Genomic DNA, 13,256 nt, shown 5'->3' on the forward strand with positions numbered 1-13,256 from the left:
CCCCAATTTCACGGTCCACTGAACATGGAAAATGATAGTGCGAGTTGGGCATTCGTGTACTGAGGACACATTCTTGTTTTTCCATGGATTTATGAGTTTTGAACAGCGGTATACTACTGTTGCCTTTATTTGGCATGAGTAAAGTTTTATCCTGTCCAGTTCTAAAGGAATAATTCACATAACATTGCATTGCATATACCCATCAAGGTTTAGTCACCATGAAACCTCAAGATTACAAAATATTCTATAGAAATCCTAAATAAAAAATAATCGTGTTTTGAAATACCTAAGACATATGTTTATGACACAGAAATGTTTTAAATGCAATAAAATGTAGGATTAATTACACTGTCAAATTCATGAGAATATTTTTTTCGACGATAAATCTTACGGGGCGATAGATTAAATAATTATGATACAGTATACTACAAAATATAATAAATATTAAAGTCATAAGAAACGAGTGACCGGTTAAAAATAATGTTCTTCCAATTCTTGTACCAATGCATACAAACATCATAAACTTAGTCTTCTGTGCACGTAATTTATCATATTTTTGTGTAAATTTCGTATGATCGTCAATTTTTTTTTTCAATCGGTCAGTGTTGTTGTGAGAATATGGCAGGTAATTAAAGTTCGTGTTTTGAAGCCGAGGTTTAACGATGTTCACCTGTTTGTCAACAATCGACAAAAAATAAACAAAAAAGCATGGAACGAGAGCACGTGTTTAACATGTAAATTCAGATCATAGTTTATTTTAAGGACATTCATGCGCATTGTGACCACCGGAATTTTACGAGATGGGTCACACTGAGGTCACTTTGCATACAAAGAATATATCGGGGGAATTGCTTGCTGGAAGGAAGCAATAAAAATAAAGTACACTTCTTCTAAATATGAATAAACTAAAGAATTTTCTTCAGAAAAAAGTATATGTACATAAGTTTTATAATGAAAACTATCCATTGAGTTATTAAAATCATATGCATTATTTTTTTTTTATTTGAGGTTTCTTATGACTTTAAGTCTAAAAGGGTACATATCACCATAAAAATAACTTTAGAATGAACAAATATTAGATATCTCGGATAACATATATTCTTCTTCGGTAATATCACGATTTAAAATAAATCATGTCAATATGTTCAAATTAAAACACTATCAAAATCTTTAAGTTTATCCAATTCAAGCGAACATCACAGACGCTGGTACAATTTTAAAATTTTCAAATACGGCGCAAAGACTACAAAGATATGCCAAAATAAAAAAAGTGTTTTGCGATGTGTACTGGCACAACTCTAAATTTTCAAAGATGGTGACATTTGAGATGTTACAACTGCATGGATAGCAGTCCCCCCCCAAAAAAAAAGCATTTTTTTTTTGTTCTTCCATAGCCGGAATTCGAATCCATGCTACTGCAATATCGTGACACCAACTCGCCTGCACTGTATCCGGTGCGCTAGACCACACGACCACCTTGACTTCACAATAATAAATCTTTCCGGGCCAGGTGTTACCTTTTCTCGTCAGTTTTAATCTAGCGTCGTAATACAGTACATGATATATAGACATGAAGATGTTATTGTTACAGATCAGCTCAATTATCTATAGTAAAGGATCCTACAAATTAATGCAAGATACAGTCACAGAAAAAAATTATATTTATAAGTATGTCTGAACCAGTGACAACTCTACAACAGATTTATCCATCGGATCACCAGCAATCATGGTGATACATGGCTGTGTACATTCTGTATACAACTTGTCGAAACATCAACCCAACAATGTTTGATCTGTAAATTTTCTTTCGCAAATATTTTGTTCTTCCCTCGCCGGGATTCGAACCCATGCTCTAGCGCGCCGGTTACAGTGCAATTATAAAAGTTAAACAAACAGTGTCAGAACATTGCACATAACATATACATGTATACAAACACTGTACATTTTACAAGCATTTTAAGTTCCTCACAATATATATTTTTTGTACATTTTACTTAAATCAAACGAAATTTGAATATGCAAATTATATGATAAATAAAAAATAATGGTAAAACTAAGTTCAAAATATTTGAATTTGAGTTAAGAAAAGCTCCTGAAATACATAATTAAAATTTAACTATTGAGAGTTGAAAAATATCGTAATACAGAGACCAGATATTTCAGTATTGATGAGAAATTTGTTTCTTACACTGATCAAGACATGTGAAAAAATCACCCAGTAATAACTCAAAAATCAACCCATGTCTAAGAATGAGCTTATTTATTTTCATCCTACAGCAGCTAGTACCTGTAGGTTGCGAGGTATAGTGTATATCATAAGCGATCTACGCATCCCAATATGAATTTCGTATGCTCCATCTCTCACCTCTTTTATCACCAACATAGTTCTAATAACTTTTATTTTAACTTATAGGTACAAAAATGCACAAATATAAGTTCAACAGAATGCACAAATATTCAATTCAATAAAAAAAGTCTCTTTGCAGCAAACTTGCGCAATGCATTTTGAAAAATTTCAACAGACCGATGCAATTCTTTCCGCATAGATTTTCTTGTCGCTAAATAATTTTAAAGCAATTTCCAATAAAGTGAAGGCCTCCCATGCATTCCAATTTGGTATCAAATACTTTTCTTTTGTAACAAGTTGTAGACCATCAATGATATCCTGACACTGCCTTACATTGTTGAGGTGAACATGACATAGAAAACTAAGGAAATAAGCATATGCTGTGGGAGGATATGGACATGTAAAATTCCATCCCTCCATTCAAAGTTCATCTAGTGTAATGTTGAATATCCGGTAAATCGTATACAATCACAAATGGTTCGATAGGGAAATTCCACATCAACACATCAAAGTTAGATATTTGAATTGAAAATAAGATGCATCGCCAACCATAGCGATGTAACATATATAATTTATCTAAAAGTACGCCACGTGCACATCCCTCTATTTTGTTCTCTAACATATTCTTCTCTGGAATGAAGAAATGGAATCAAACTGAATGCTCGACACAATAGACTAAAAGAGGGACAAAAGATACCAAAGCGACAGTCAAACTCATAAATCTTAAATAAACTGACAACGCCAAGGCTAAAAAATAAAAAGACAAACAAACAAACAAACAAACAATAGTACACATGACACATCATAGAAAACTAAAGAATAAACCACACGAACCCCACCAAAAACTAGGGGTGATTTCAGGTGCTTCGGAAGGGCAAACAGATCCTGCTCCACATGTGACACCCGTCGTGTTGCTTATGTGATAACAAATCCGGTAAATAGTCTAAATCGGTAGGTCACATTCATGAAAGGGAAGGGGATTGTAGTTACGACGTACGAAACATATCCGATAGCATTTGTGAAACGGTTATTCCGTAACGGTCAACCAACTCGTGATGGCGTCCGTAAAATGTACGAAGGGATGATTTCAACTTCACCATTTGGAACTCTTGGTTTAATAGCTTCCTTGTGAGCAGCAACCCTTTATCAAGAAAATCATGATAGGAAATGCAAGCAAGGGAATATCGTATCAATTGGAAGATATATACCCCGTATGCAGGTGCTGCTGGAATGTTCCTACTTAGAAATGAAAAGTTCACAATTGACATGAGGCCGACTTGTCTGTATCTGTATTATCCTTTATCTCTAGTTCGATGGGATTGATGCGTTCCACATAGTCACCAAATTTTGAATTATTTAGTGAAAGAACATCATCTATATAGCGGAAAGTAGAGTTAAAGGATATTGCTAACTTCTTTCTTCCTAAGAATTTACAAGTCGGCAAGTAGAGAGGCACAGTTTGTTCCCATTGGAATGCCGACACGTCGTCCGAACGTAACAAATATGTTGTCAATCAAGAAATCAAGCATCTTGATAATATCAGTGTCAGAGAATTTGTTTGTTTGAATCAGAGTGATCCTTTACAAAGTAGGATTTATCCCTCTCTAAGTCAGATACTTGTATCAACGTTGGTTATTCTTTTTTATGAAGCAAAGCAATACCAACTCTTTCAATTTTTCTTGTAGTTGGAATGTGATTTACTTGTGTAAAAAGTAGAAAAGTCAAATATTTTAGTACTGTTACAACATGAAAGAGAGTTAGATTGTATGTACTTTAAAAGATCTTTGGATTTTTTAAGTATTCACATCTGATTCACGCCACCTCTAGAATAGGCAGTTTCACAATAACTTGGAAGCCCGTCTTTGATTGCTGATAAAATATATGTTAATAATTTAGAAATAGGTTTAATGGAGCACTTGGAAGACCCAGCAATATACCGTTGTTTGTAAGGACACATGTAGTTTAGGTATCCAATACAGTGATGGAAAATCCAGTTCTTCATCTTTGGTTGGATTTCCAAAGGAACATAAAACAGACCTATGATTATCAAGGATTTCCTCTTTGGTAAGTGTCATGAGGGTATATGTTGAGTTTCCAAGTGAATTGTCAATACCTAATTCGTTTATCAAGCAGTTAATGTAATGAGTTTTACACACAAAAACAATGTTGTTTGGGGCTATATCAGCGGGGACAACACCATATTTGTCATGGAGGTAGGATAGGTGTTTTGCAACATTTGGGTCTTTAAAGATTGGCGTAGCATGGGCATTGAAAGACCCATTCATTTTTTTAATTCTGATTTGTATCAACGACCTCACTGCCTTAATCCATTCGGAAAGAGTGTCTACGTCTTCCTTCTCGTGCTTAGCCCATTGCCTGGCATAATCCTCGACTGAATCCATCACAATTTTAAAGTTGTATTTCCAATTGATGGATTTAGGCTCACGATATTTCGAACCTTTCGATAACACATTTCGTAGAGAAGTGTTATTAACAATGTTGAGGTCACCGGTAATAACGTGGCCGGCAGGATTATATGTGAATTGGGAACTAGCACACGTGCAATTAGGAGGTTTGGACTTGAAGTCGTCAATATCGCTATCCTGCAAAACGTGTTTGTAATTGAAAATTTTAGTTGCAATAGGTTTGGTATAGGTATAAGAAATGATTGGTACAGACTGGTCTTTGAAATAAGGAGCTATTTTTGATTTAACTAATTTATGATGAAGGATATTGCCTAAGCTGACGCCATCGAAACCTTTGTTGGCAAAGGAAAGATTAAGGAAAAATCTTTTCTCTTTTTCATCTTTTCCAATGCGGACTGGCTTGAAAAGTCTGTGACTTGCAATATCTGAAATTATAGCTTTAAGTTTGTATTGGTTTGAATGAAGGTTTTTAACAGTGGAATCAAAACATAAATTGAACAGAGAATGAAGTTTTGAAAGGAGTGATGAATTAAGTTTGGTGCAAATGTGATGAATACCTAACGGCTTTTGTATAAAAGGGAACAAGTCATTAAAAGAGACATCATGTAGAGAAGGTGATGCATAATGACGATGACCATGACTGTGTCTTCGTTGAGGAGTCGAGTTGAAAATATTCATCACATTCACCGAGTTACACGAAGGACTTGATAGAATACCTGTACCATCAATTTTGTCATTGCAACCATAAGGTGTCGCAGTTCCCAATTGTCTAATCCAGTAGTCCTCTTTTTGTCTACGGAGAGTCGTCGAAAGATTAGGATTGTTAGAGCTATGGTATATCTTTTCAAGAATGCGAACTGTCATAGAAACGATGGAATGATTGGGCTGATTGAAATGCTGGTATAGAATGTCGTTAGCATTGAGGTTAATGTATGATCTATGACCGCACATACGTTTGTTCAGCCTTCCTTTCGTTTCACCGACGTATACCAATCCGCAAAGGTTGAACTCTAATCCGTAGACGACATTTATCGATTTACAATTCAGATCACCGTAACTTCTGATAAAATATGAGTTCTTGGTCAAATTGCTAGTGAATTCAGCATCTGTAATGAAAATTGCACAAGTTTTGCATCCTTTGGTCCAACATTTCGAGATGCGACAGTGTTGTACTGTGTCATCAAAAACCAAAATGTCTTCAAGGAGAACTGAACATGGCTGTATATGTGTAATATTGCTATTGTCACTAGGACGATGATCTTAATGAGTCATGTTTGCGATATTTGTCATGTCTCGTGATGAAGGGAAACCTGCCGTATCAGACGACACCGTGTCCATGGTGACGTCTGTTTCGGACCTTTTTATACTGGGCGATGTCCGAGCCAGTTTCCTGTTTGATCTTCGTAAATTCATGCAATTGTAGTATTGCTACTGGGCGAATGATGTCCTCGGGACAAAATGTCCACCAGCAGAGACATCGACCTAGTGGTAATAAATGAGGGACGAAAGATACCAAAGGGACAGTCAAACTCATAAATCTAAAACAAATTGACAACGCCAAGGCTAAAAATGAAAAAGACAAACAGACAAACAATAGTCCACATGACCCAACATAGAAAACTAAAGAATAAACAACACGAACCCCATCAAAAACTAGGGGTGATCTCAAGTGCTTCGGAAGGGTAAGCAGATCCTGCTCCACATATGGCACCCGTCGTGTTGTTTATGTGATAACAAAGGCGGTAAATAGTCTAATTTAGATTTGTAACCTGCTGAAACATCGCATAAAACAAGGTATAAGATTATCAGGCATCCATAGAGCTAGTGGTAGTTCTTCAGATATCCAGAAAATAATTGTTTTCAGGAAAAAAGAGCATAGTAAATCATAACATTCAGAGAAATTTTCTATAACATCTTTTAAAATAATTTTTAAGAGAGAATAAAAGAGTCATTGAGTGTGAGTAAATGTATTAATTAGAAATTTCTCAGCCACTGAAACAGATATTCGTTATTCTTAACCTTGTTTAGACGATTTTGAGGGCTTTAGTCACTTTTGCGTGCTATGAAAATCAACCTTTATTTTTGTGTAACAGCAAGGGACCAAGGATATATATTACTAGCCTCATCTTTGACTTTGCCAGATTTTAAAGGACTTAGGCATGATTTGCATTCAGTATTGTATGATTTGACTGTATTGGCCCAGTGGTGGATCCAGAATTTTTCATAAGTGGGGGATCACTAACTGCCTAAGAGGAGGCCCGCTCCAGTCACGTTTCAGTGATTCCCTATTTAAGAGGGTCTGGAATGGGGGGGGGGGGTTCTGTTATCTGTAAACTTTAAATTTTCACTCCTTTTTTCCTCTAATTTTCAAAAAATTAAGCCCTTTTTTCTCTAATCTTCAAAAAATTAGACCACTCATTTCTCTAATCTTCATTTTTTAAGGGCATTATTTTTTAATCATTTAACCCAATCAAAACCCTCATATAAGCAACCAATTTATTTTTCCCAAAAAGGGGAGAGGCCCCCCCTTAATCCGCCTCTGTGGCCCTTATTATGAAAGATTCTGACATGCGATGTGGAAACTTAGTTCACAATTTCTCTTCAGTTTGTTCCAGAGGACATTCCTGATCAACAAAAGTTGGGTTCAAGGAATAACAACAGAAATTAACTTGCAATGATTATATCACAGCATAATCCGTATTATAAAACGTTTAAATCGATATTTGAAAATCATTTCTAATAAGTTGAAACTGTATACAATCGTTTTTGGAACGAGTATAACGAATGAAAGGAGGTTGTAAACAAATAATAACAAGAATAGATCACATTAAATTTACTATTTTCGGTTTTAAAAAGAAACGAAAACGGAGAGTGACTCGTGGTTGATAAATTCAAAACGAGCCCGGATTTATCAGGAAATTATCATTGTTCGGTTTAATTTCTTTTAGTAAGAGATATATATTTATATATCTCGTTTAATTGATTCTAAATGATTTCGTATTTTACAATTTTAATCAGGGTCATCAATAGTCATAAATACTTTCACGCATGCGTAGCACTCATTACATGAAGTACCTGTTTAACTCGTGAAGACTTCTCTAAAAACGTTTGAATAAATTTCTATATTTTAAAGTTTTTGATGACAATTTATATCAGGTATTACGCAAATGCATTCGAATGAAGAAACACGACAAACGGACATTAAATCGTGATCGTTTGAGAAATCTTCAAATTCAAATACGAACTGTCCCGGGTAACAATTTCGATAAAATGACGAACACTATAGTATACTCCTGGTTGTTGAAATTCCAACTGACTGATTTTCCTGGAATAATAATTAGGATGGTCAATTATGAGGTTTATTAATAATTAACGGATTAGTGACCCATTTGATCAGTTGTAATCACAACTTGTAACACCTGTTGAAAATGTTAATTACCTGGGGTCAGAAACTTGTCAAAAACATAAAGACAGGTAAATGTACAGTTTTTTAATGCGAAAATGTTTTTACACTTTTAAAATTTAAGTGACGAAATTTATTTGAAATACTTTCGTCAATCCGAAAACCATTTCGTAAATTACGAAACTGACGAGCGCTAGCATTCGGTACAAAAAGAACCACGTGTTTTATTATACTTTGTTTGATATTATGACTTGGCCATGAGTTATTCGATCGTGTTATCCAATATTCTTAAGGAATTATCTACGTTTTACAATGCAGAGAGCAGGCAAATCAAAATTTCTTTTGTCGTCAATTATACAAGGTCTATGAATTGTCATGCGCATATCATTTACAAACAAGAATATATTTTTTTTGTATATATATGCATTCGAACAATAGTGTTTTTCATTATCATCTTCACATCATTACAAAAGTCTCTTGGCGGCAGAATTGCGCGATTCATCCGGAAAGATTTCCAAAGACTTTAAGAAAGCATGTCTTGCGGATTCCTTGTCGCCATATAATTGTAAAGCAATTCCCAATAAAGTGTAGGAATTCGCTATACACTTCAAATTTGGCATCAAATATCTTTCTCCTATAACAAGTTTTAAATCTTGAATAGAATCCTGACAATGTCTAACATTATTGAGATGATAATGACAAAGAACACTTAGGAAATAGACATACGCAGTGGATGGAATTACATATGGTATTTTCCATCCCTCAATTAAAAGTTCTTCTGGTGTTAACGTTGAATTCTTTCTTAAATATAAAAGATCTACGAATAGTATTTTCAGAAGATACGCCACACTCGTCTTGTTGAATGACAGCAGTTTAAGTGACTGGTAATGGATATCTGACAGAGTCATTCCGTGGTATAGTTTGTCAGGAGTACATTTCGATATAGAATACCTTATGATGTGTAAAGCTTTACTGTATTGCTTTGTTATGTAAAAAAGTGAAGCTACCATAAGCCATCCAGAAACTGCGTCACCATAGACATTTGTTAGCAGAGTACTCAAACAGGATTTGTACTGTTTGTATTGGTATTTATTATTGATAATTGCACCATCAAGTGGTAAACGCTGAGCTAGTCTTCTGCACTTCTGTGATATGTAGTATGCATATAATTGCTTTAGTGAAAAATGGTGACACCATATGTTGTGTAATATTCCTGTGTTGAATATATCTAACTTAGAATAAGATTCTAAGGAGCTATTTCCACAATACAACATAACTGATTGCACTATTTTCTTAACGTCATTTACATATAATATAAATGGTTCAATTGGAAAATTCCACATCGATACAGCTAAGTTAGATATCTGATCTGAAAATAAAATGCATCGCCAACCATAGCTGTGTAACGTGTTTAATTTGTTTAAAAGTACATCACGAGCACGGCCCTCTATTTTTTTCTCGAACATGTTGTTTTCTGGAATGAAGTAATGTAAACAAACTGAGTACTCAACACAATAAACCAGCCTGTTAAAACATCGCATGAAACAATGAATAAGATTATCAGGCTTCCATACAGATGATGGTAGTTCTTCGGATATCCAGAAAATAATTGTTTTAAGGAAATACGAACAGAGTAAATCTTTACATTCAGAAACATTTGCTATAACATCTTTCAAAATTATTTTCAAGAGAGCATAGCACATTAATTGGGTGTGAGTAAATGTATCAATTAGAAGTTTTTCAGCCACTGAAAAAGATATTCGCCATTCTAGATCTTCTTTTGGTGATCCATGAACTCCGATCGGTACAAAAAGTACCCCGTGATTTATAATACTTTGTGTGACGTTATGACTTGGCCATGAGCTACTTGATCTTGTTATCCAATTTACAGCAGAAGATATCCACGTTTTACAATGCAAAGAGAAGGCATAATCAACATATCCTTTTTTGTCAGTTATGCACGGTCCATGAATTGTTTCGTCTTTATCCCCAAACAATAACAACTTTCCCTTCCATAATGCACTGGAAAAATAATGTTTACCATTATGTTCTTCACAACATTCCAAATGATACTGAATTCTGTTATATTCTAGTCTTAATTGAGTAAAACCAGGTTTTACACCGTCTGTATCCATAGACAGATAAGTTATACTTGGATCAAAGTCGGGTTGTTTATCCGCATTCACCTTAATAGATTTTTCTACTAGCATTATATCTAAATCACTTCCTCGCATTTCAAGTCCTTCTCCATAGCTTCCACTTGTTATAATTGTTCTCGACTTGTCACTTGACAAATTATCTCTCACCGTGTTCATTAATCTGATTGTTTTAACATGTTCTTCTGTTCCTACGATGTTATGACATAAATAGCGATAAAGAGCTAGTGATATGTTTGGTATAATAGTGTCTGTAATTAGAAAAATAAAACAAACATGATAACATTGTTCAAGGTATATATCATCAAAAACTGTACATTTATGATGCTTTCACTAATTTTGTTGACAGTTATGTTCTCCACAGTATATTTGTTTTGAACATTAACCTTAAATCAAACGAGATTTGAATATTGAGATGATGTGTTATATTACACTTATTAGTAAAGTAAAGTTCAAAATAATTGAAATTGATCAGGGAAAAGATCTTAAATACATAAGAGCACAAATAAATTGACATGAAATAATAAGAGACATGAATAAAATGGAATGTTTGAAAATTTATTTATTCTTTCGTACAGTAAAAAACATTTTTGATTGAAGCTTTATTCTTATACTGATTTTACCATTCTTTTTTTTCAAAACTCCTATAAAAGTATTTATGACCCTATTATCTTAAAAAAGGTTTAATATAAAACAGAAGATGTGGTATGATTGCCAATGAGACATTTGTCCATACAAGACCAAAATGAGACAGACATTAACAACTATAGGTCACCGTATGGCCTTCAGCAATGAGCAAAGCCAATACCGCATAGTCAGTTATAAAAGGTCCCTATAAGACAATGCAAAACTATTCAAACGAGAAAACTATCGGCCTTATGTATATAAAAAAAAAATGAACGAAAAACAAATATGTAACACATAAACAAACGACAACGACTGAATAACAGGCTCTTGACTTGGGACAGGCACATACATAAATAATGTGGCGGGATTAAACATATAAGCAGGATCCTAACCTTCCCCTTAACCTGGGACAGTGCAACATAAGAACGAACTATAACATTCAGTTGAAAAAGGCTTAACTCATTAGATGGACAAAAATACAAGTGGACGTGGCCGGGTTTTTACACATCCCGACACAAAAGACACAATGAACAGATCTGAGAGTACTCGCAGTTATCTGATAGCTAGTTCAAAGCCGCTAACAACTCATGAAAAAATCATGCATCTAAGACTAAACTATCAATCCGTTCACATCCAACCTCCAATAGATTTAGTGTAAAGACGCCATAAACAGCCAGAGAAAAGCATGACGTTGTGCAATGCCAAGTTACAGATATCGATAGATTGTGAATCCATGAATATGTATATGTATATAACATACTAAACAAACAAACAACAACAAACAAACAAATATTTTATTTGCCAATCACGGCGCCCAAAATGAGCAGAATAATTACAATATAATTTTAAAACATAATGTAAAGTAAATTAAAAATAGGTTAAACAAAGTACATAATTTGATTGATTTTGATTTAATTGATTGATATTAAATATTAAAGCAAATGAAAAAGGCAATTTGTAATAATAAAAATATATAATATAATATGATCAATTGTCTGTTACTGTGGACCCTTTATTGGACAGCACACTTCATAGTATACTAATAATTTATTAAATGTAAAAGAAATAAATAATGTAAATGCATATTTGATCATACATATCATTCTATATATTTATATAGAGAAATCTGATTTAATAATTGTATTTCTGTTTATATTTAAAACCTCTAATAATTGACCAATTATTATCAGAATGTTTTTATCTTCATTTCCCATTAGCCAAATAAAACTAGTTATATTTAGTTAGCTTTTAATATACTGATAAAAAAATCAATATTTATATCAATAACACAAATATTCAATGATCTTAATACAGTGTTGAATAGGTAACCTTTTAGAATAAGTTTATTTAAAGAAGCGACAAGTTTACATGGATCATTTCTAAACTTTCGGGAACGGTTAACAACATTTCCGTAAAGATGAGGATGTGCTATCCTGTATGAAACAAGGACAGATACAACCAAACTTCAAAACCAAATCTTTATACCTATGGAAAAATTTATTAAATGTTTTAAGTAATTTATGGTAACGATATCCCTGGTTTAAAAAAAATACCAGTAATACATAGATTGCGTTTGTTAGAATCAAAAACGTCACAAAAGACAATGGAATAGCGAACGAGCTGTGAACTATAAACACCGTAAGATGGTGCCAAAGGAACATCATCATCTAAAAATGGAAAATTAACAATAGTCGTAAATTTTAATGTGGAGTTTCCCGTTAAAAACCGAAATATCTAAATCCAGGAAAAGACAGTTATTATCGAATAAATTTGATTTGTTTTCAGTAAATTCTTAGGGGTAAATGTAAGCAGTATATTAAGAAAATTCTTGATTATTTAACGAACAAATATCATCAACATAAAATGCAATTTTGACGGGTCTTTACTGAGTTTAGGCATAAACTGTGATTCGTAACAGTACCAAAAACAAGTCTGCTATTAAAGGGACACAATTAGTGTCCATGGGGATACCCACAACCTGTCGATAAACTTTGTTAACGAAACGTACATAAATATTATCAAGGAGAAAATTAACAACTTCAATCATCTAATCACACCTCCAGTAAGTATATATAGCATATTTACCTTTCTCATTAAAGAAGAAGGCTTTAAATGAGTTGCAGCAAATAAATTTGCATTCAGCTTTACCAAACGAACATTTAATTAAATAGGAAAACTTTTGTTTAATAGATAGTGTGGAAGTGTAGTGTAAAGAGTAGAAAAATCTAAACTGTCAAAACGAAACTTATTTAAAGCATCCAAAGAATTGTGTACACTCCAAAAATGGTTTATACCAC

At 33.6% G+C, this 13,256-nt stretch overlaps 1 protein-coding gene across 1 annotated transcript; it reads right to left on the reverse strand.

Moving 5' to 3' along the window:
- Window positions 1-8,640: 8,640 nt before the first annotated feature.
- LOC139501901 (uncharacterized) lies at window positions 8,641-10,491 on the reverse strand. Its single transcript, XM_071291202.1, has one exon. It carries the CDS (start codon window positions 10,489-10,491, stop codon window positions 8,641-8,643), a length of 1,851 nt encoding a protein of 616 aa, XP_071147303.1.
- Between the last annotated feature and the right edge of the window lie 2,765 nt (window positions 10,492-13,256).

The sequence above is a fragment of the Mytilus edulis genome, chromosome 13, assembly GCF_963676685.1.
Source record: "Mytilus edulis chromosome 13, xbMytEdul2.2, whole genome shotgun sequence".
Lineage (NCBI taxonomy): Eukaryota > Metazoa > Mollusca > Bivalvia > Mytilida > Mytilidae > Mytilus > Mytilus edulis.